The 25,527-nt window shown below is 44.7% G+C and overlaps 1 protein-coding gene across 1 annotated transcript in view; it reads right to left on the reverse strand.

The window, feature by feature from the left end:
- LOC122540182 (dynein axonemal heavy chain 8-like) overlaps positions 1 to 25,527 on the reverse strand; it is a 1,370,012-nt gene that overhangs the window by 1,271,841 nt on the left and 72,644 nt on the right. The window contains exon 5 of the mRNA XM_087976825.1: positions 7,519 to 7,708. Coding sequence (XP_087832951.1) covers positions 7,519 to 7,708 — 190 coding nt within the window. The remainder of the gene's footprint in view (positions 1 to 7,518; positions 7,709 to 25,527) is intronic.

The raw sequence follows: 25,527 nt of genomic DNA on the forward strand, positions 1-25,527 counted from the left end.
ATTTACGTAAACACTGCAGTTAAAACATGAACAAAAGCAAACAGAACTTAGAATAACTTAACTATTGGTTAAAAGGTAAACTGAAACGCAAATCCTTACATGCAGGAGTGAACAATTTCCAAAGAGATTTCTGAGAGGAAAGCAGTCAGGAATCATTCACTGAGGCTTGGAACCTTTCTCTGGACACTAGCATCTTGTGACTGCTACAGCTAGGCCAAACGAGAAAGACCCTGAAGTGGTAGAACTGGCCACTCCCCTGCCATTGTTAAGCTAGATACTGGCATGTCTGCCTTTACGACATATCTTTTTAAAGTGACAGCATTATCACATATCTTTCTAAACTTAAAGATCTTTTACCTATGCGGTCCATATTCCTCTGTTCCCAATCTATCCATGCATGTGTCAAGATGACTCTTAAACCTTGCAATTGTATTTGCTTCTATCCCCTCCGCAGGCAGTGCAATCCAGGCACTTATCAACCTGTTTAAAAATTCTGCCTCTCACTTCCTTTAAAGTTCCACCCTTTTGCCTTGAGCCTTTGTCACATAATAATTGACATTTCTACCCGGAGAAAAGGATTCTGACTATCCATTCTATCCATACAATTTTGTAAACTCCTATCAGGTCACTCCTCATCCTTCAACATTCAAGTGAAAACAAACCAACTTTGTCTAATCTCTTCTTATAGCCAATACCCTCCAAACCAGGGAACATCATGGTATCCTTTCCCCTACCCTATCCAAAGCTGTAATGCCCTTCTAAATATGTGGTGACCAGAACTATATAAAATATTCCAAATGTGGCTTACTAAAGTTTTGTACAGCTGCAACAAAACTTGCTAATTTTTATACTCTATGCCCCCATATGCAATCATGCTATATGCCTTCATGACCACCTTATCCACTTCTGTTGTCACTTTCAGGGAACCGAGGACCTGTCCGCCAAGATCTCTCCATTAATGCTTCTAAGGGCTCTGCCCTTTAATGTATCCTTCCCTCCTGCATCATGGGTGGCCTGGTGGCTCAGTGGTTAGCACTTTTGCCTTACCCTGCCAGGAACCCAGGTTCAATTCCACCCTCGAGAAACTGTCTGTGTGGAATTTGTATATTCTTCCTGTAGGTTTCCTCTGGGTGCTCCAGTTTCCTCCCACAGTCCAAAGATATGCAGGTAAGGTGGATTGGCTATGGGAAATGCAGGGTTATAGCAGGGGGTGGGTCTGGGTGGGATGCTCTTTGGAGAATTGGTGTGGACCCGATGGGCCAAATGGCCTGCCTCCACACTGTATGGATTCTATCAAATCTTCTCACTCACCTTCATCCACCTATCGCTTTCCCAGCTACCTCCCCCCAACCCAACACCCCTCCCATTTATCTCTCTGCCCTGACCCACAAGCCTCATTCCTGATGAAGGGCTTATGCTCCTCAGATGCTACCTGACCAGCTGTGCTTTTCCAGCACCACATTCCCGACTCTGATCTCCAGCATCTGCAGTCCTCACTTTAGCCTTCTATCAGACCTTCCAAGATGCATCATCTTGCATTTGTCTACATTAAATTCTATCTGTCACTTTTCCACCCTAGTCTCCAGCCTATCTATACCCTGTTGTATCCTCTGACAATCGTCCTCACTATTCACAGCTCCCCCAACCATTGTGTCTTCCACAAACTGACTAATCAGACTACCTACATTCTCCTATAAATCATCAGGAATGAGGCTTGTGGGTCAGGGCAGAGAGATAAATGGGAGGGGTTTTGGGTTGAGGGGAGGTAGCTGGGAAAGCAATAGGTGGATGAAGGTGAAGAAGGAGGTTTAAAGTGGGATTCATACAGTGTGGAAGCAGGCCATTCAGCCCATCAGGTCTACACCAATCCTCCAAAGAGCATCCCTCCCAGACCACCCCATCCTATAATATGTATGACAAACAACCACTGGCTCCAGCACTGATCTCTGCAGAATACCACTGGTCATGGATCTCTAGTCAAAACAACTCTTCTACAACTACTCTCATCTTCTATGACCAAGCCAGTTCTGCATCCATATTACCAGCTCACCCATATAATTTCATTTTTTTTATTGCCTGCCATAAGAGACCTTGTTAAAGGTATTACTATAGTCCATATAAACAACATCTCAACACTGCCATCATCAATCACCTTTGTCACTTTCTCAAAATGGTCTATCATGTTTCTCAGACAGACCTTCCCCACAGAAAGCCATGTTGCCTGTCACTAATAAGTACATATTTTTCTAAATGTGAGTAAATCCTTTCCTAAGAATCTTCTCCAATAATTTCCCTCCTACTAACATTAGGCTTACTGGCCTGAAATTTTCCAGCTTATCCCTGCGGTCTTTCTTAAGCAAAGGAACAATTTTGGCTATTCTCTAGTCCTGTGATATCTCTTCTTTCACTAAACAGGATACAAAGATTTCATATAAGGCCCCAGCAATTTCCTCACCTGCCTCCCTCTGCATTCTGGAATTGATTCCATCAGGTTGTAGGAACTTGTCTACCTCAATCCTTTTCAAATACTCAACACCACCTCCTTTTTTATATTGACATGCTCCCAAATATCAACATAAGACATAAGAGATAGAAGCATAAGTAGACCAAGTGGCCCATCTAGCCCGCTCCACCATTCAATAAGATCATGGCTGATCTTTTCATGGACTCAGTTCCACTTACCAGCCCAATCACCATAACTCTTAATTCCTTTACTGTTCAAAGATGTGTTTATCATTGCCTTAAAAACATTCAACATTAACAGCTTCACTAGGTAGGGAAGTCCACAGGTTCACAACCCTTTGGGTGAAGAAGCTCCTCCTCAAGTCAGTCCTAAACCTGGTCCCCCTTATTTGTGAGGCTGTGTACCTTAGTTCTAGTTTCACCACCCAGTGGAAACAACCTCCCTGCTTCTATCTTATTTATTCCCTTCATAACCTCATATGTTTCTAGAAAATCTCCCCCTCATTCTTCTACATTCCAGTGAGTATAGACTCAGTCTTCCCCCTCATAAGGCAACCCTCTCAACTCTGGAATCAACCAAGTGAACCTCTTCTGAACCTCTCCAGTGCCAGTATATGCTTTCTCAAGTAAGAAGTCCAAAACTGTACTCCAAGTCTGCCCTCACCAGCACCCTATACCACTGCAGCATAACCTCCTTATTTTTAACTCCATCCATCCAGTAATGAAGGATAATATTCCATTTGCCTTCTTAGTTACTTGCTGCACCTGCAAACCAACTTTTTGTGATTCATGCAGCATGAAGCAATTTTTCAACACTTAAATAATTGTCAGTTTTCTTGTTATTCCTACCAAAATGGATGACCTCACATTTACCAACACTTTACTCCACTTTAAACCAATGCACCTCAGATCACCAGTCCTGCTGTGTTCAGTAACCTCTCCCTATCTCTTCCTCTTCTTAGTCTTACTGGCCTTGGTCATTTTACTTGCTGACATATTGCTCTAGATCCCGCCCTCTTGCTACACGAGTTTAAACTCTCCCGAACAACACTAGCAAAGCTCTGTGCCAGAATATTTGTGCCCTCCAGTTTAGATGAAACCTGTCCTTCTTGTACAAGTCCCACCTGCGCAAGAAGACATCCCAATGATCCACATACCTGAAGCCTTTCCTCCTATGCCAGCTCTTTAGCCAAGTATTTAACTGTACTATATTCTTATTCCTAGCCTCACTGGCATGTGGCACAGGAAGTAATCCTGAGATCACAACCCTAGAGTCCTGCTTGACAATTTCCAAACTAATGCCCTGAACTCCCTGTGCAGGACCTCACCTCTCTTTCTGCTTATGTCATTAGTACAAATATGGACCACAACCCTTGGATGCTCACCCTTCCCTTTCAGAATATCCTTTACCCTGGACCAGAGAGGCAACACACCATTCTGGAGTCTCACTCACAGCCACAGAAATGCCTATCCATGCCCCTAACTAGAGGGTCCCTTGCAACTGTCACTTCAACCCTCTCTGCTATACAACAGTGCTGGTTGTGGTGCCACTGATATGGCTGCTGCTGCTGCTTTTCCCTGAGAGTCCATCACCCCCACCAATATCCAAAACAGTACACCTGCTTGAGAGGGAAATAGCCACAGAGGATTCCTACACTGCTTGCCCACATATATAGGTCTTCCTGGTGGTCACCCAACACTTCTCCGTCTGTGTGACCCTTACTGGTGGTGAGACCAGCTTGCTAAATGTGTTATTCATGATGTTGTCAGTCTCATGGATGGTCCATAGTGAGTCCATTCATAGGTCCAGGAACTCCATGCAGCAAATCAGTAGTGGCAACTGAACATACTTATTTGTAATTTGGAGCTGCCGGTGTTGGACTGGGGTGTACAAAGTTAAAAATCATACAACACTATGTCATAGTCCAATAGGCTTAATTGGAAGTACATTAACTTTCGGAGCGCCGCTCCTTCATCCTGAAAGCTAGTGTGCTTCCAATTAAACCTGTTGGACTATAACCTAGTGTTGTGTGATTTTTACTTATTCATAGTTGGCATGGACACTAGAAGCGTCCATGATTTCCCAAATATAGAAGGAGGAGCGTTCCACAGGGTTCCTGAGCAGCCAAGCCTGTGTCATGATCCTATTCTCAGTCGCATTGACTGAGCCAACTTCTCTCAGAATTCTCCTCGGTAGCTTCTCATCAGCACCCTCTTTTAGAACCTCTTCCTCCTGATGAGCACCAGGCCCTTTGCAATTCTCTTCTCAGTCACAGTGATTGAGCCAACTTCTCCCAGAACCCTCCACAGTTGCCTCTCACCGGCACCCTCTACTAGATAAGAAAGCACCCCACATGATGGTACCGTAAGGCACATTTCCGCTGGCATAAATCTCAAACACTCAACGCATCAAAGTCAGCAGAAATGACTGGAGAGGAACCTTGTAGACCGTAAGTCTTGTGAACAGAATAGAAAGGAGAAACAGATGCCTGTTCACAGGACATTTAAAAGTCAAACACATTGCTGTGGTCTGGAGTCAAACATGTAGACCAGGCCAGATAAACAAATTTATTTCCTTGAAGACATTAGTATTCAGATTTTTTTTTTTTTACAACAATCACAAGTGCTTACATGGTCACCATGAGACCAGATTCTATTTTGTTGCATTTTGTAATGCACTGTGCAGCATTCCATTTCATGTGGGAACCTTCCCTTATCCATGCTGCAATTTGGGTCCAGGCTTAGGGTGTCTACTGCTGTGGCCTCCTGAGATAGTCCACATGGAAGAAAACTGACCTCAGTACTCATCCGACTACACTTGCAGATCTTTATCTATGCAGCATGGGGCAAGTCTGCCTTTCTTTTGATAAAGTTAAAAATCATGCAACACCAAGTTTTAGTCCAACAGGTTTCTTTTGAGACATTGCGTCAATTTAAATATCAACAGCACAGAATGAGAAGTTGTTTCTGGCTTGCAGAAACTGAAACGTTGACTAGCGAGACTTTAAATATGGGGCAATGGATGTGGAAGCCAGAAAGTCCCAGGAATGGGCAACCATTTCTATCTCATGCTCCACAAGATTGCGCAAGAAACACATCTGACATCTCAGTTGCATAACTGGTGAAAAGTAGAAGATTGCACAAAAAAAATCCACACTGGATGGCATGAAACTCTTCACCACACTTAAAGATATTTTATAGTCAAGCTGTTCAGAGATACTAGTATATACCTCCATAAATAGGTGAGACATGAACCCCAAGACTTTAGAAATAGATACACTACCACTGAATTACAAGACCCCCTACTACCACACTTCAACTGCTGCCCAAAATTCTTGGTTTCAAGTCCTGCCTGCTCACAGGTGTCATAATATGCCTGACAAGACTGATATAAAAATACTTAAATCCACCAAACCTGGGCACAATTGTGTCTGAAACTGAATTCGGAAAAAAATAACTTGCCATGAACAAATACTCCAACAGGAACTCACTTGAAGTTAAGGGATAAACAAATAATTTCCTTAAAAATAAGCTAATGAAAATAGTCTAGGTTGTTTCTTTATATCAAAAAATTGAAAATTTGTTTTAGGAAGAAATAAATTTAATACCTATCAGCATAGCAACACCATTATTGACCATTTGGGATAACTTAAAAAAGAAAATTTTAGTATAATCTAGCAAATTATTTTTGAGAAAAAGTTGTTTTTTTAAGGAAGGCCAAACAAGCAACAAATGGTTATCCTGGAAACAATGTGGGAATGCTTAATTTATGCATTAAAGATCATTTTAAAATATTTTTATTGAATAGTAAAGCTTCTCCAGAACTTCTAAATGGGATAAAATAGCAATTATTGAGATGCCCGATTTAGAATGAAAATAGGAATAACTCACCTTGGGTGTAGTTCAATGGAATATATTAATGTACATATGTTGAAAGTTAACAAGGTTAATAATGTTGACTGATTTTTTTTTTTGGGGGGGGGGGGGGACTTGTACTTCCTTGCCCATGAATTTTGTAAGAGAATTGAAGTTCACAATCTGGCTACACTCACAAAATAACAACTGTGTACGGAAGATTAAGCAAAGGTCTCATAACTGACACTCACTGCTTTTCATCTTTTGATAAGATTACCTGAATTTCAGGAAAGTTTGGAATGGCGCTGAGTGAATGTGCAGAAGTGATTTGTTACATGTAAAGTAACTAATATATGGAGAGAATTGAGAAAATATGCAGTTGAATAGGACTTTTACATGTAAAGCTTTTTTTAAATTATTCATTCATGCATGCAATGTGAGCACAACTAGCTGGGCCAACACTTATCGTCCATTCCTAGTTGCCCTTGAGAAATTGGTGATGAGCTGTCTTTTTGAACCACTGCAATCCACTTGGTGCAGTTATATCCACAATGCTACTTGGGAGGCATTTCCAAGATTTTTACCCACCAACACTGAAGGAATGGCAGCATATTTCCAAGCCAGGATGGTGAGTGGCTTGGAGGGACTATCACAATTTGACTAACTAGTTAATGTTGCCTGAAGAGTAAGAAAAAGATTAAGAAAAGTATTTCAAATTCTCAATGCACTCATGTGCAATCTATAGAGAGACTGATTGTGGACAATAAACATGTAATGGTGAGGATGTAAAAATTAAAGTGAATGTTGAGTTGGGACAACTGAAGGCTAAGAGGTGATTAATACTGAATAAGAATTACCCACAAGATTCAGATGAAGAGAAAGGTGGATAATCTTCTTAGTCCTTTCTAATTGTTTACCTGCCAGTGATGGGTCTTCTCTCATGATGGGGGAAGGCTAACCTCAAGCCCACTAAAAACCTGATGGCTACTAAATGGCTTTAGGACAAGCAGACAAGCATAGGTGGATATCTTCTTCCAGCATAAACATCATTTTACTGCATTAACTGATCAACCACAAGATATTATCTAAGTTGCCAATGGTTTCCAATTAAATTGTATGATACAAACAATAATCTAGTATTTAAATAAGTGATACAATTTATGTAATTCACAGACCAATTTAACTGTTAAAATGGCTTACCATTTAGGAATGTGATGTAACTGCGAATAATTTCTTTGAAAGCTTTCTTCTCTCTGTGTCCATGTATTGATTGGTTCAGTGCTCCCCATTTGTCAGATACAGAAATAGCATGGATAAAAATATTTCCCAGCATTTTCTCAGCACCAGTGAGAATTCCATCAGTACAATCCAAAACACAAAAGAATATCTCCTGCAAGCAGGCATGAGGTTAACCAAATGTAAGTATACTAACATTCATGAAAAATGCAAGTACAGTAATTCCTTAATTTCTCATACGTATCATCACACAGAAAAAAATAAGATTATCTACAAAACCAAACTTCAGTGCTTGCTGGGAATCTAAACTAAAAACTGAAAATGCTGGAAATACTCATCAGAACTCTAGAGAAAAGTCACAATATAAAAAGATAACTTTTTTTTTCTCTCCACAAGTAATTTGATGACACCTTCCAGCATTTTCTGTGTTTAACTGAAGATTATCTACTTGGTAGAGTAACTGACATACTATGAAACTAAAACATTCAGCATTTCACTGATTCTAATCTGGTCAGACAAGATGTGAGAGAAAACAGCAACAGTAACAATAACTTACTTTTACACAGCATATAATGTGACAAACGAGCCAAGTCATTTAACAAAACATATCAAATTATTTCACCAGCCTCACTTCAGAAGCTAGGTCAAATTTATAGATTTTAAACAGTGTCATTAAAGAAATAAGAGAGATTGGAAGATGAAGAGGTCTCTAGAGGGAGTTTCAGACCTTCAATTCTCAGCATTCGAAGGCACATTGCCAATGCGGAAAATTAAAATCGAGGACGTACAAAAATGTCAGAATTGGGATAACTCAAATATCTTGGAGAGTTGTAGCTAAAGGATGATAGAGATAGGGAGTGATTTGGAAAGGTTGTTTTTAAATGTGCTCTTTCTTGGAATGAGGGCATCACTGGTATTCCCAACTGCCCCTAAACTGGGTACCCAGTTTGGCTTTTTGGAGGGCAATTAAAAGTCAACCATATTGCTGTAGGCTTGGGGTTACATGTTGGCCGCGCAAGGATTACTATTTCCTTCCTTAAAATACATTAATAAACCAGGTGGATTTTTATGACAACTGACTATGGTTTCATGGTCACGCAAAAGCAGGCATATTATCCCTTTAAAATCATAATGTAAATTGGTTCAATTTACAAGATACTGACTTTGAGCAGAGAACCTTAACCTGTCAGTTTAAAATTGTGAATGCTTAATGATTGGAGAAACGTTTCAATGAATGGAGAAATTTTTCAATGGCAAAATGGATGATGATCAAAGAACATAGATTTAAGAGGACAGATAAAATAAGGTGGCGAAAGTGAGGACTGCAGATGCTAGACATCAGAGTCAAGATTAGAGTGGTGATGGAAAAACACAGCAGGTTAGGCAGCATCTGAGGAGCAGGAAAATCGACGTTTCGGGCAGAAGCCCTTCATCAGGAATCAGGATAAAATAACTTGACATGACATGAAGAGATATTATTTTTGACGGAGAGTACGACCTGAAAGGATGGTAGAATCGGTTTGAATAGTCACAAAAGAAGAGTGGATAATACTAGAGAAAATATTACAGAGCTATGGAAAGGGAATAATTGGATGACTCTCCCAAAGAGTTGAGTAATGTGATCAATCAAATTATATCAGTAACACAGCACCTTACCTTTAAACAAGATAACCGTTCAGGTCTAATCTATCTCCTTGATATATTTGGAGGGGCTTTAATCTGGTCTATAAGTATTAAGTCACGGCCTTGGTTGAATACTTCATCTACAAGGTGGCACTCATTCTTATTACAGAACTGAGAGCTAATGGGTCAGACAACCAACAAAATGAACTTACAGAACAAAAAGAATCTGGAGTTTACTGAGAATGTCCCAAATTGTTGAACTATTCCAGTCTAAGTCAGGCAGAATGATTAAGTCATGTGTGGAACATGCTCCCAAGGACAACTGTTCACAAAAGGAGGGAGGTGATCAGGGAGTCAATGTCAGATTAATGATATTATACTTTTTTCCTCATCTACCTCTCAGCAGAGCTGCTGTAATTTTTCTTTATCTTAATTTTTCCCTTTGAATTTGGCCATAGCACATTCACCCAAACCTTCTGCTTGCAAAGTCCACTTTAAAAAGAAACCATAATAATCTCCCTTCAGGGTTTTAAAAAATTTCAATAATGCATTCAAACTTGAGGGATGACAATTGCAACACACACATAAGCAGGCAAGATGGACAAATGGGCAAAGCGGTGGCAGATGGAGTTTAATTTAAATAAATGTGAGACACTGCATTTTGGTATGGCAAATGAGGGCAGGACTTATACACTTAGTGGTAAGGTCCTGGGAAGTGCAGAACAAAGAGACCTTGGAGTGCAGATTCACAGTTCCCTGAAAGCAGTGTTGCAGGTAGACAGGAGAGTGAAGAAGCCATTTAGAACACTTGCCTTTATTGATCAGTATATTGAGTATAGGAATTGGGAGGTCATGTTGCAATTGTACAGGACAGTGATTGGGCCACTTTTGGAATTCTGCATTCAATTCTGGTCTCCCTGCTACAGGAAAGATGCTGTAAAAATTGAAAAAGTTCAGAAAAGATTTACAAGGATATTGCCACAGTTGGAGGTTTGAGCTTTAGGGAGAGGCTGAATAGTCTGGGGTTATTTTCCCCTGGAGAGGCAGAGGCTGAGGGGTGGTCTTATAGAAGTTTATAAAATCATGAGGGGCATGGATAGGGTTAACAGTCAAAGTCATTTCCCGTGGTTGGGGAGTCCAAAACTCAAGGGCACAGGTTTAAGCTGAGAGGAGAAAGATTTAAAAGGGACCTAATGCACAAGGTTTTCACAAGAGTATGGGTGCCTGTATGGAATGAGCTGCAGAGGAGGTGGTGGAAGCTGGTACAATTACAACATTTAAAAGGCACTGGATGGGTACATGAATAGGAAGGCTTTAGAGGGATACGGGCCAAATGTTGGCAAATAGACTAGATCAGTTTAGGACATCTGGTCAGCATGGACAAGTTGGAACAAACCGTCTGTTTCTATGACTCTAAAATAAACAATGTAATACATTAAGATTCTGGAATTATTTTGGTCATAAGGGAAGCATATGTCACATGGAAAATAGCTTTTTGTTTTCGTGTGGGCCAGTTCTGTAGGATTCTTTGCTGAGGCTGAATATATAAAGCAGAGAAAAGGTAGTTTAGAATTGTAAGAGGTACATAGTAAGTTTGCAGATGACACCAGCGAAGAAGGTTACCTCAGATTACAACAGGATCTTGACCAGATGGGCCAATGGACTGAGAATTGGCAGATAGAGTTTAATGCAGATAAATGCGAGGTGCTGCATTTTGGAAAAGCAAATCTTAACAGGACTTATGCACTTAATGGTAAGGTCCTAGGGAGTGTTGCTAAACAAAGAGACCTTGGAGTGCAGGTTCATAGCTCCTTGGAAGTGGAGTCGCAGGTAGATAGGATAATGAAGAAGGCATTTGGTATGCTTTCCTATATTGGTCAGAGTATTGAGTACAGGAGTTGGGAGGTCATGTTGCGGCTCTACAGGACATTGATGGAATATTGCTTGCAGTTCTGGTCTCCTTCCTATTGGAAAGATGTTGTGAAACTTGAAAGGTTTTAAAAAAGATTTACAAGGATGTTGCCAAGGTTGGAGGATTTGAGCTATAGGGAGAGTATAAACAGGCTGGGGCTGTTTTCCCTGGAGCGTCAGAGGTTGAGGGGTGACCTTACAGAGATTTACAAAATCATGAGAGGCATGGATAGGATAACTAGACGAAGTCTTTTCCCTGGTGTCAGGGAGTCCAGAACTAGAGGGCATAGGTTTAGGGTGAGAGAGGAAAGATATAAGAGAGACCTAAGGGGCAACCTTTTCACACAGCCAGAGGAAGTGGTGGAGGATGGTACAATTACAACATTTAAAAGGCATTTGGATGGATATATGAATAGGAAGGGTTTGGAGGGATATGGGCCAGGTGCTGGCAGGTGGGACTAGTTTGGGTCTGTTTCCATGCTGTACATCTCTATGACTCTATGTTAAAAGTAAGCTACCTCATTGTAAGGAATTTAGTTTAAAAAATTCACATCAGTAGTGGCTAAAATCCTTAAGGGATTATGTGAAGCTGAGAAACCTTAGACTCAGTTAAATGATGAATCAAGAGGCTGTTAGATTCTCAAGAATCCTCCGTGGTTTTAGAGAAGAGTTCTCTACACTAGAATTCTCTGTAGCATTTAGGAATTGCAATGGGATGTTGTTGAGATTAATGGGATTGTATTTTTACTATATAGAACATAGAACAATACAGCACAGAACAGGCCCTTCGGCCCACGATGTTGTGCCGAACGTTTGTCCTTGCTTAAGCACCCATCCATGTACCTATCCAATTGCCGCTTAAAGGTCACCAAAGATTCTGACTCTACCACTCCCACAGGCAGCGCATTCCATGCCCCCACCACTCTCTGGGTAAAAAACCCACCCCTGACATCTCCCCTATACCTTCCACCCTTCACCTTAAATTTATGTCCCCTTGTAACACTCTGTTGTACCCGGGGAAAAAGTTTCTGACTGTCTACTCTATCTATTCCTCTGATCATCTTATAAACCTCTATCAAGTCACCCCTCATCCTTCGCCGTTCCAATGAGAAAAAGCCTAGCACTCTCAACCTATCCTCGTACGACCTATTCTCCATTCCAGGCAACATCCTGGTAAATCTTCTCTGCAGCCTCTCCAAAGCTTCCACATCTTTCCTAAAGTGAGGCGACCAGAACTGGACACAGTACTCCAAATGTGGCCTAACCAAAGTCCTGTACAGTTGCAACATCACTTCACGACTCTTGAATTCAATCCCTCTGCTAATGAACGCTAATACTCCATAGGCCTTCTTACAAGCTATATCCACCTGAGTGGCAACTTTCAAAGACCTATGAACATAGACCCCAAGATCCCTCTGTTCCTCCACCTCACTAAGAACCCTACCGTTAACCCTGTATTCCGCATTCTTATTTGTCTTTCCAAAATGGACAACCTCACACTTGGCAGGGTTGAACTCCATCTGCCAATCCTCAGCCAAACTCTGCATCATATCCAAGTCCCTTTGCAGCCGACAACAGCCCTCCTCACTATCCACAACTCCACCAATCTTCGTATCATCTGCAAATTTACTGACCCACCCTTCGACTCCCTCTTCCAAGTCATTAATAAAAATTACAAACAGCAGAGGACCCAGAACTGATCCCTGCGGAACTCCACTTGTAATTTAGGATACCAAGTCTGAGATTAGTCAGGGATCTCAGTTGTCAACGGCATTAGCTGGGATCATAACAATCACATGCATAATTTTGACCCAATGATTCACATACCAGAACGACAAACCTTTCCTATCCTCTGTGCTTCCTACTCAGTTGCTGCAGATAATCAATATGATTCCCATGGTCAGGAAAGAGAAGGCGCTTCCAAAGTGTGACACAGCCTGAGTGAGCTTACAATTGAAGAATTTTAGAACATGAGAATAGAACTAAGTCTTTATTTGCTTTCTCCATTTTACAAATTAAAATTCAATCATCTCGTTAAAAGGTCAGCAAGGTAGATGACTCCACTGAATCAGTTATCAGTTATCAATCAATAATCTGAATAAGGCCTCAGTCGTCGTTGATTATTATTGAGGCTCAACAGGACTGAGTCATCTCAGCTCACCTGAGTTTGATTTAAATTAGGCCCTGCTGAAAATGCATGATCAGTAAGCTTTGCACGGCAGGAAGGAAAGAGCACGTCTGGAGTCAGACACAGCCTGGGTGGGCATATAGTTTGGGAATTTTGAAGCAGCATGGGAATTCAGTGCAAAGAGGAAGAGACACTGTGCTGGCTTTTTAGGTTCATAGTATGTAAAGTTGTTTTAACTGGATGAATTGAAGCCCAGAATTGGATGTCCAACACAAAACAAGGAGTGACATCACAAGAAAACCTTAAGTTAATTTGTTGTTAATAGCAAATCCTTTAATGATCTATTATTGTTTACTTTCAGATTGAAGATTCTACTGATTGTAATGAGGTCAGCAAGGTGGACCTCATATAATATGAGTTCACTGACTGAGGCTGTTAACCTTGATTTGATTGATGTATTGAAGTCACATGTACCTAGGTACAGTGAAAAGCTTCATTTTGCAAGTAACACTGGGAGATCATTATCAAACAAGGACATCAAAATCAAAGGGTGCTTAGACAGAGCAAGGCATACTGGTTACACTGCACAGGAGATGCACAAAGCAAGGTCAACATTAACAAGATCAGCATTATTTGAAATTAGAAAGTCCATTCATCAATCAAATAATGGGAAGAAGCTGTTCTTGAACCTCTTAGTACATGTGTTCAAGCTTCTGTATCTTCTGCCGGGTGGAAGAGGTTGTAGGAGAGCATTACTAGAGTTGGAGGGGTCTTTGATGATGTCAGCAGCCTTTCCACAGCAGTGAGACATGCAAATGAAGTCCATGGATGGGAGGTTGGCTTCTGTGAAAGTCTGGACTGTGCATACACTCCCCTGTAGTTTCTTACAGTCCTGGGCAGAGCAATTACCATATCAAGCCATTATGCATTCGGATAGTATGCTTTCTATGCATCTGTAAATGTTGGTGAGGGTCCTTATGGACATGCCAAATTTTCTATGACACCTGAGGAAGAAGAGGCATTATTGTGCCTTTTTGACCATTGTATCTACATGGGAAGTCCAGGACACATCGTTAGTTGTCATAACTCCTAGGAACTTGATGCTCTCTGCCTCAGCTCCATTGATGTAGATGGGAGGCATGTCCTTATGTTTTGCCAACATTGAGAGAGAGGTTGTTATCAGACACCAGTACTCTATTTCCTTTCTTTATTCTGACTTGTTGTTTGATATCCATCCTACCACAGTGGTGTCATCAGCAAAATTGTAGATGGCATTGTTTAGGAATTTGGCTACACAGTCATGTGTGGACGGGGAGTAGTGGGCTGAGAATACATCCTTGGAAGGATCCAATGTTGAGGGTTATTGTGGAGGAGAAGCAGTTATCAATCTTCACTCATTGTGGTATATGGGGCAGGAAGCTAAGGATCCACTTGGAGAGGGTGGAGCCAAGACCTAGGTCACAGCGTTTTGAAATTAGTATGGAAGGGATTATGGTGTTGAAGGCAGAACTGTAGTCGATGAGTAGGAGTCGAGATAGACGTCCTTGTAATACAGATGTTACAGGGGTGAGTGTAAGGGTAGGGAAATGGCATCTGCTGTGGACCTGTTTCATTGATAGGCACATTGAAGGGGATAAAGGGTGGCTGGTAGGCTGGAGTTGATGTGAGCCATGACGAGTCTCTTGAAGCGCTTCATGATTATGAAGGTCAGAGCCACTGAGAGATTGTCATTAAGTCATGTTACATGTGCTTTCTTCAGTACTGGGATGATGGTGTTCTTCTTGAAGCAGGTGAGGACTTTGGCTTGCAGGAGGGAGAAATTGAAATGTCTGTGAATACCTCTGCCAGCTGGTCTGCACAGGATCTAAGTGCATGGCTGGGGACTCCATCTGGGCCTGTCGCTTTCCTTGGGTTGAATCTCAGGAAGACATGCAGCTGGTCCGATGAAGGAGTCCTAGCTGACAGATATAAACAGGAGTGTTAGACGTTCTGTTCAGTTTGAGAGCTAGCTCTGAGGAAGCCGGAACAATGTCAAGTACTATGCATGTGCAAATAAAAGATAACTTGCTGACAGGATACCGGCCTCTGAGTAGTTACTTCAGTGCCGACGAGAAAAAGAAAATGTTCTTGAAGACATTCACTCGCAACAGTCGTTTTTGAGTTAGGGTAAGTATTTCTGGCATCATGCCATTATTTAGGAGGTTGACTTGTTTGATCCTGCTGTCGAAGATTGGGCCCAGTATGTGGAAAGAGTGTGGATCAATGGTGCTGGAAGAGCACAGCAATTCAGGCAGCATCGAGGAACTTCAGCAAAATCGACGTTTCGGGCAAAAGCCCTTCATCAGGAATAACGGCAGAAAGCCTGAAGCGTGGAGAGATAAGCTAGGGGAGGATGGGGGTGGGGAGAGAGTAGCATAGAGTACAATGGGTGAGTGGGGGAGGAGATGAAGGTGATAGGTCAGGGAGGAGAGGGTGGTGTGGATAGGTGGAAAAGGAGATAGGCAGGTCGGACAATTCCGGTAAAGTCAAGGGGACTGGAAGTTTGAAACTAGGATGAGGTGGGGGAAGGGGAAATGAGGAAGCTGTTGAAGTCCACATTGATGCCCTGGGGTTGAAGTGTTCCGAGGCGGAAGATGAGGCGTTCTTCCTCCAGGCGTCTGGTGGTGAGGGAGCGGCGGTGAAGGAGGCCCAGGACCTCCATGTCCTCGGTAGAGTGGGAGGGGGAGTTGAAATGTTGGGCCACAGGGCGGTTTGGTTGATTGGTGCGGGTGTCTCGGAGATGTTCCCTAAAGCGCTCTGCTAGGAGGCGCCCAATCTCCCCAATGTAGAGGAGACCGCATCGGGAGGAACGGATACAATAAATGATATTAGTGGATGTGCAGGTAAAATTTTGATGGATATGGAAGGCTCCTTTAGGGCTTTGGATAGAGGTGAGGGAGCAGGTGTGGGCACAGGTTTTACAGTTCCTGCGGTGGCAGGGGAAAGTGCCAGGATGTGAGGGTGGGTCGTTCGGGGGGCGTGGACCTGACCAGGTAGTCAAGGAGGGAATGGTCTTTGCGGAAGGCGGAAAGGGGTGGGGAGGGAAATATATCCCTGGTGGTGGGGTCTTTTTGGAGGTGGCGGAAATGTATGCGGATGATTTGGTTTATGCGGAGGTTTGTAAGGTGGAAGGTGAGCACCAGGGGCGTTCTGTCCTTGTTACGGTTGGAGGGGTGGGGTCTGAGGGCGGAGGTGCGGGATGTGGACGAGATGCGTTGGAGGGCACCTTTAACCACGTGGGAAGGGAAATTGCGGTTTCTAAAGAAGGAGGCCATCTGGTGTGTTCTGTGGTGGAACTGGTCCTCCTGGAAGCAGATACGGCGGAGGCGGAGGAATTGGGAATACGGAATGGCATTTTTGCAAGAGATAGGGTGGGAAGAGGTGTAATCCAGGTAGCTGTGGGAGTCGGTGGGTTTGTAAAAAATGTCAGTGTCAAGTCGGTCTTCACTAATGAAGATGGAGAGGTCCAGGAAGGGGAGGGAGGTGTCAGAGATGGTCCAGGTAAATTTAAGGTCAGGGTGGAATGTGTTGGTGAAGTTGATGAATTGCTCAACCTCCTCGTGAGAGCACGAGGTGGCGCCAATGCAGTCATCAATGTAGCGGAGGAAGAGGTGGGGAGTGGTGCTGGTGTAATTACGGAAGATCAAGTGTTCTACGTAGCCAACAAAGAGACAGGCATAGCTGGGGTGCATACGTGTGCCCATGGCTACCCCTTTGGTCTGGAGGAAGTGGGAGGATTCAAAGGAGGAATTGTTAAGGGTGAGGACCAGTTCGGCCAAACGAATGAGAGTGTCGGTGGAAGGGTACTTTTGGGGACGTCTGGAGAGGAAAAAACGGAGGGCTTGGAGGCCCTGGTCATGGCGGATGGAGGTGTAGAGGGATTGGATATCCATGGTGAAGATGAGGCGTTGGGGGCCGGGGAAACAGAAGTCTTGGAGGAGGTGGAGGGCGTGGGTGGTGTCTCGAACGTATGTGGGGAGTTCCTGGACTAGGGGGGATAGGACAGTGTCGAGGTAGGTAGAGATAAGTTCAGTGGGGCAGGAGCATGCTGAGACAATGTTTCGGCCAGGGTGGTCAGGCTTGTGGATCTTGGGAAGGAGGTAGAACCGGGCAGTGCGGGGTTCCCGGTCTATGAGGTTGGAAGCTGTGGGTGGGAGATCTCCTGAGGTGATGAGGTTCTGTATGGTCTGGGAGATGATGGTTTGGTGATGGGGGGTGGGGTCATGGTCGAGTGGGCAGTAGGAAGAGGTGTCCTTGAGTTGGCGTTTGGCTTCAGCGGTGTAGAGGTCAGTGCGCCAGACTACCACTGCGCCCCCTTTATCCGCTGGCTTGATGGTGAGGTTGGGATTAGAGCAGAGGGATTGGAGGGCTGTGGAAAGAGTGTGTTATTTCTTCGAGGCAAATGACATTCAGGCAGATGAAAAGCAATGAGTAATTCTCCTGACAGCTTGAGGACTCATAGCTTTTTTCAGTTAATGTCTAATGTTTACTGAGCCACCAGACACTAAAACCTTTCAAAATTTGATGGAGTTCATCAAGTTGCATTACTGGTGGATTATAGGAAAGAGGTGTTGCAAATGAACTATCAGTACGAGGTTATTTGGGAGTAAGGAAAACTCAAGCCAAAATACAAAATATTATTATTGGCCTGGACTTCAAAGAGATGTGGTTGAATTTTGCCAGACATGTCATACATGTCAGGTAATATGGAAACCTCAGGCAAGTGATAAATCCAGCACCCTTAATACCCCTTCCCACATTGGAGGAACCTTAAATAAGAGTCTTAATTGATTGTGTAAGAACCCTACCAAAAGCAATAAGTTGGAATCCGTATTAATTGACCATAATGAATTTATCTATTGGATTTCCAATATCATGGCTAATAGGATTGTAGAAGAGTTACTTAAAATTCTTCTAGGAAAGGACTACCCACAGAAATACAATCAGATTAAGGGTCAAATTTTATATCAAAGTTATTCAAGGAAGTTACGGATAGTTTAGGAATAGAACATTTGAAGTCCACTGCATACAATCTAAAATTGCAGGGAGCATTAGAACCATAGCATCAAACTTTAAAGACCAGAACAAGGGCTTACAGTCAAGATTATCCAGAGGATTGGGATAAACAAATTCTATTTGTACTCTTTGCAATGAGGGATACACCTAATGAATCAACCAAAGTCAGTCCATTTCAATTAGTTGAAAATGTGTTGCTGGAAAAGCACAGCAGGTCAGGCAGCATCCAAGGAACTGGAGAATCGATGTTTCAGGCATAAGCCCTTCTTCAGGAATGGCTTATGCCCGAAACGTCGATTCTCCTGTTCCTTGGATGCTGCCTGACCTGCTGCGCTTTTCCAGCAACACACTCTCAGCTCTGATCTCCAGCCCTCACTTTCTCCTCCCATTTCAATTAGCTCCCAGGCATGAGCCAAAAGGACCACTAAAATTAATTAAGGAAAAATTGGTTAGTCAGAAATCAAAGACCACAGATTAGGACTATATGTCAAATTTTAGGGAAAGATTAAACAGAGGGGAGAGTTGGCTAGACAGTATTTAAAAATATCACAACATGTGATGAAAGTCTAAGCCGACAAGAAATCAAAAATTTGAAATTTTGCGAGTGGAGATAAAGTGTTGGTATTATCCCAGTGGAAGGCGAACCTTTAAAGCAAGGTTTAGTGAGCCTTATCAAATCGAAAGGAAATTGAGTGAGGTGAATTATTTGGTAAGAATGCCAGATAGAAATAAATCTCACAGTGTGTGTCATATGAATATACACAAAAGATAAGTGGTTAGGGAAATTAAGCAAAAGGAGAATGTGTTACTGATTGCAACAGTGAAGAACCGAGTTCTGATTATTCTGAATTGGACATTCCACAAATTCAATTGGACAACAACGAAGATCTCAAATATTCAGATAAAATATTGAGTTACCTTCCAGAGCAAAATGGAAATGACCTGGAATAGTTACTACGATCACGGAGGGGGGGGGGGAAATGTGGGAATAAGCTGGGAATTTAATTACACATGATGTAGATGACGAAATGTTGTTCCCAATTATGGAACATCATAAGATCATAAGACATGGGAGCAGAAATTAGCCCATCAGGTCTGCTCCACCATTCAATCATGGCTAATAAGTGGTGCTGGAAGAGCACAGCAGTTCAGGCAGCATCCAAGGAGCTGCGAAATCAACGTTTCAGGCAAAAGCCCTTTATCAGGAATAAAGGCAGTGAGCCTGAAGTGTGGAGAGATAAGCTAGAGGAGGGTGGGGGTGGGGAGAAAGTAGCCTAGAGTACAATGGGTGAGTGGGGGAGGTGATGAAGGTGATAGGTCAGGGAGGAGAGTGTGGAGTGGATAGGTGGAAAAGGAGATAGGCAGGTAGGACAAGTCCAGACAAGTGATGGGGACAGTGCTGAGCTGGAAGTTTGGAACTAGGGTGAGGTGGGGGAAGGAGAAATGAGGAAACTGTTGAAGTCCACATTGATGCCCTGGGGTTGAAGTGTTCCGAGGCGGAAGATGCGTTCTTCCTCCAGGCGTCTGGTGGTGAGGGAGCGGCGGTGAAGAAGGCCCAGGACCTCCATGTCCTCGGCAGAGTGGGAGGGGGAGTTGAAATGTTGGGCCACAGGGCGGTGTGGTTGATTGGTGCGGGTGTCCCGGAGATGTGCCCTAAAGCGCTCTGCTAGGAGGCGTCCAGTCTCCCCAATGTAGAGGAGACCGCATCGGGAGCAAAGGATACAATAAATGATATTAGTGGATGTGCAAGTAAAACTTTGATGGATGTGGAAGGTTCCTTTGAGGCCTTGGATAGAGGTGAGGGAGGAGGTGTGGGCGCAGGTTTTACAGTTCCTGCGGTGGCAGGGGAAAGTGCCAGGATGGGAGGGTGGGTTGTATGGGGGCGTGGACCTGACCACGTAGTCACGGAGGGAACGGTCTTTGCGGAAGGCGGAAAAGGGTGGGAAGGGAAATATATCCCTGATGGTGGGGTCTTTTTGGAGGTGGCGGAAATGTCGGCGGATGATTTGGTTTATGCAAAGGTTGGATGGTGGAAGGTGAGCACCAGGGGCGTTCTGTCCTTGTTCCGGTTGGAGGGGTGGGGTCTGAGGGCGGAGGTGCGGGATGTGGACGAGATGCATTGGAGGGCATCTTTAACCATGTGGGAAGGGAAATTGCGGTCTCTAAAGAAGGAGGCCATCTGGTGTGTTCTGTGGTGGAACTGGTCCTCCTGGGAGCAGATACGGCGGAGGCGGAGGAATTGGGAATACGGGATGGCATTTTTGCAAGAGGTAGGGTGGGAAGAGGTGTAATCCAGGTAGCTGTAAGAGTCGGTGGGTTTGTAAAAAATGTCAGTGTCAAGTCGGTCGTCATTAATGGAGATGGAGAGGTCCAGGAAGGGGAGGGATGTATTAGAGATGGTCCAGGTAAATTTAAGGTCAGGGTGAAATGTGTTGGTGAAGTTGATGAATTGCTCAACCTCCTCGCGGGAGCACGAGGTGGCGCCAATGCAGTCATCAATGTAGCGGAGGAAGAGGTGGGGAGTGGTGCCGGTGTAATTATTGAAGATCAACTGCTCTACGTAGCCAACAAAGAGACAGGCATAGCTGGGGCCCATACGTGTGCCCATGGCTACCCCTTTGGTCTGGAGGAATTGGGAGGATTCAAAGGAGAAATTCTTAAGGGTGAGGACCAGTTCGGCCAAACAAATGAGAGTGTTGGTGGAAGGGTACTGTTGGGGACGTCTGGAGAGGAAAAAACGGAGGGCTTGGTGGCCCTAGTCATGGTGGATGGAGGTGTAGAGGGATTGGATATCCATGGTGAAGATGAGGCATTGGGGGCCGGGGAAACGGAAGTCTTGGAGGAGGTGGAGGGTGTGGAGGGGGTGTCTCGAACGTATGTGGGGAATTCCTGGACTAGGGGAGATAGGACAGTGTCGAGGTAGGTAGAAATGAGTTCAGTGGAGCAGGAGCATGCTGAGACAATGGGTCGGCCAGGGTGGTCAGGCTTGTGGTTCTTGGGAAGGAAGTAGAACCGGGCAGTACGGGGTTCCCGGACGATGAGGTTGGAAGCTGTGGGTGGGAGACCTCCTGAGGTGATGAGGTTCTGAATGGTCTGGGAGAAGATGGTTTGGTGATGGGGGGGTGGAATCATGCTTGAGGGGGCTGTAGGAAGAGGTGACCTCGAGTTTGAGTTTGGTTTCAGCGGTGTAGAGGTCAGTGCGCCAGACTACCACTTCGCCCCCTTTATCCACTGGCTTGATGGTGAGGTTGGGATTGCAGCAGAGGGATTGGAGGGCTGCACGTTGTGAGGGTGAGAGGTTGGAGTGGGGGAGGGGGGTAGACAGGTTGAGGCGGTTAATGTCCCGGCGGCAGTTGGAAATGAAGAGGTCGAGGGCAGGTAATAGGCCAGCGCGGGGTGTCCAGGTGGATGCAGTATGTTGGAGGTGGGCGAAGGGGTCCTCGGAAGGTGGGCGGGAATCCTGATTGTGAAAGTAAGCTTGGAGGCGGAGACGACGGAAGAATTGTTCAATGTCACGGCGTGTATTAAATTCATTGATGCGTGGATGGAGGGGGATGAAGGTGAGTCCTTTGCTGAGGAATGATCGTTCATCCTCAGTGAGGGGGAGATCTGGGGGGATGGTGAAAACTCGGCACGGCTGGGAGCTGGGATCTGGTGTGGGTGTAGAGCTGGGAGTGGGGGTGGAACCTGTAACTGGAGTGGGTGTGATGGTGGGGGGAATGGGTGTGGAGTCATGAGCAGGGGTAGTGTTCCCCTCAGGGTTCTGGGGGGTGGGGATAGTGACTGTGGGGTCTGTTGGGTCCGTGTCAGCAGAATGCAGGTGAGTGGCACTGGTGGGGGCGGAAGTGGTGGTGACCACGGCAGTAGGGGTGGTGGAAGTCACTGATCATGTGGCATCAGCAATGATGTGAGGGGCGGAAGTGATGTCATGTGTGATGCATGAGGAATTGTGAGGGGTGGAAGTGGTTGTGGGATTGGCCATGATGGTGGTGGAAGTGACAAGTTTTCCTCCTCTCTACAAGAATCTCAGGGAGTCCCTCTCCCACTGCAACTCCCAGGTCATTTCCTCTGCCCTGAACCTCTTCAACCATGTCCTGAAACAAACTCGCAACCACAGCCACATTTGCTTCCTCAGTGCCTGCCTCCGTAACCAACTCATCCCACACGGACTCCAGACCACCTTTAAACCAGCAGAGTTCGGACCCGAACAGGACAAACAGTACAGACTACAGATTCAAAAACACCAGCAACAGTTCTCCTTCAAGATCCTCCGCTCCACGCTCGCAGCAATGCGCTAGCACCTAACCTCTCTACAGTCAGCCCTGCCTCAGCTGAGGGCCACACTCTCTCAGAATTGCAAAGGACCCACTCTGTACTACATCCTCAGGAGAATTCGTACTCTCAACAAACAGTATTTCAACTCCATCTCAAACATCAAAAACTATAAGTACAACAAACTTTTATCTACCCACATCCATAACCAGTGCTCCTCAAACATTCCAGAAGATTCCCGTGGCCTTGGAATCTACTCAGATGCCATTAGCCATGCGCCTGATGCAGCTGCCACCTCCACGCTGATTGATGATGTCACTTCCACCCACTTCCTCCAGACCAAAGGGGTAGCCATGGGCACACGTATGGGCCCCAGCTATGCCTGTCTCTTTGTTGGCTACGTAGAACAGTCGATCTTCCGTAATTACACCGGCATCACTCCCCACCTCTTCCTCCACTACACTGATGACTGCATTGGCGCCACCTCGTGCTCCCGTGAGGAGGTTGAGCAATTCATCAACTTCACCAACACATTCCACTCTGACCTTAAATTTACCTGGACCATCTCTGACACATCCCTCCCCTTCCTGGACCTCTCCATCTCCATTAATGATGACCGACTTGACACTGACATTTTTTACAAACCCACCGACTCCCACAGCTACCTGGATTACACCTCTTCCCACCCTATCTCTTGCAAAAATTTCATCCCGTATTCCCAATTCCTCCGCCTCTGCCGTATCTGCTCCCAGGAGGACCAGTTCCACCACAGAACACACCAGATGACTTCCTTCTTTAGAGACCGCAATTTCCCTTCCCACATGGTTAAAGATGCCCTCCAACGCATCTTGTCCACATCCCGCACCTCCGCCCTCAGACCCCACGCCCCTCGTGCTCACCTTCCACCCTACCAGCCTTCGCATAAACCAAATCATCTGCCGACATTTCCGCCACCTCCAAAAAGACCCCACCACCAGGGATATATTTCCCTTCCCACCCTTTTCTGCCTTCCGCAAAGACCGTTACCTCCGTGACTACATGGTCAGGTCCACGCCCCCCTACAACCCACCCTCCCATCCTGGCACTTTCCTCTGCCATCGCAGGAACTGTAAAACCTGCGCCCACACCTCCTCCCTCACCTCGATCCAAGGCCCCAAAGGAGCCTTCCATATCCATCAAAGTTTTACTTGCACATCCACTAATATCATTTATTGTATCCGTTGCTCCCGATGCAGTCTCCTCTACATTGGGGAGACTGGGCACCTCCTAGCAGAGCGCTTTAGGGCACATCTCCGGGACACCCGCACCAATCAACCACACCGCCCTGTGGCCCAACATTTCAACTCCCCCTTTCACTCTGCCGAGGACATGGAGGTCCTGGGCCTCCTTCACCGCCGCTCCCTCACCACCAGACGCCTGGAGGAAGAACGCCTCATCTTCCGCCTCGGAACACTTCATCCCCAGGGCATCAATGTGGACTTCAACAGTTTCCTCATTTCTCCTTCCCCCACCTCACCCTAGTTCCAAACTTCCAGCTCAGCACTGTCCCCATCACTTGTCTGGACTTGTCCTACCTGCCTATCTCCTTTTCCACCTATCCACTCCACCCTCTCTTCCCTGACCTATCACCTTCATCACCTCCCCCACTCACCCATTGTACTCTATGCCACTTTCTCCCCACCCCCACCCTCCTCTAGCTCATCTTTCCACGCTTCAGGGTCTCTGCCTTTATTCCTGATGAAGGGCTTTTGTTGATATTGCTGCTCCTTGGATGCTGCCTGAACTGCTGTGCTCTTCCAGCACCACTAATCCAGATTCTGGTTTCCAGCATCTGCAGTCATTGTTTTTACCTAATAAGTTTCTCAACCCCATTCTCCCACTTTCTCCCTGCAACCAATATTCCTCTTGATACTTCAGAACATCTGTATCTCAATCTTAAATATAATCAATGGCCTGGCCTCCACAGCCTTCTTTGGCAATGTATTCCATAGATTCACCACTCTCTGGCAGAAGAAGTTTCTCCTTATCTACATTCTATAAGGTCCTGCCTTCACTGTTAGGCTATGCCTTCAGGTCCTAGTCTCTACTACCAATGGGAACATTTTCCCAACATCTACTCTGTACAGGCCATTCAGAATTCTGTATGTTTTAATTAGATCCCCCCTCATTGTTCTGAATTCCATTGAGTATAAACCCAGAGTCCTTAAATGTTCCTCATTTGTTAAGCTTTTCATTCCTGGGATTGTTCTTGTGAACGTCCTCTGAACATGCTCCAAGGCCAGTACATCCTTCCTGAGATATGGGATCAAAACTGCACACAATATTCCAATAAGGTCTGACCAAAACCTTATAGAGCCTCAGAAGTACATCCCTGCTTTTATATTCAAGTCCTCTCAAAATAAATGCCATCACTGTATTTGCCTTTCTAACTACTGACTCAACCTCCAAGTTTACCTTGAGAGAATCCTGAACTCGAACTCCCAAATCTCTTTGCACTTCAGACTCCTGAGTTTTCTCCCCAGTTAGAAAACAGTTCATGCCTCTATTCTTCCTACCAAAGTGCAAAGCCTCACACTTTCCCAAAACATCACTCTGTCTTCACAAAGTAAGTCACGAATAATGTACCAGAAATGATGGGGAACACTGTTTAGTGAGAGAAAGGAAACGAAGCAAATCTGTATTAGTAGAGAAATAATGTTGAAAATTTGATGGGATTGAAGGCTGATAAACCCCCAATAATCTACATCTCAACAGTACTTACAGAGTGGAAACAGTGGATGAAATGTGGTTATCTTCCAAGATTTTTTAGGGTCCAGAAAAGTTCCTATAGACTGGAGAGTAGTTCATGTAACCCCGTTATTTGAAAGAGGAGACAGAGAGAGAAAACGGGGAATTATAGACCAGTGAGTCTGACATCGGTAGTGGAGAATTTGCTGGAGTCTATTCTCAAGGATTTCATAGCAAAACAATCAGGAAACAGTGAT

The sequence above is a fragment of the Chiloscyllium plagiosum genome, unplaced genomic scaffold (assembly GCF_037043375.1).
Source record: "Chiloscyllium plagiosum isolate Xiang-an unplaced genomic scaffold, Cpla_swu_hap1 HiC_scaffold_3, whole genome shotgun sequence".
In the NCBI taxonomy this organism is placed as follows: domain Eukaryota; kingdom Metazoa; phylum Chordata; class Chondrichthyes; order Orectolobiformes; family Hemiscylliidae; genus Chiloscyllium; species Chiloscyllium plagiosum.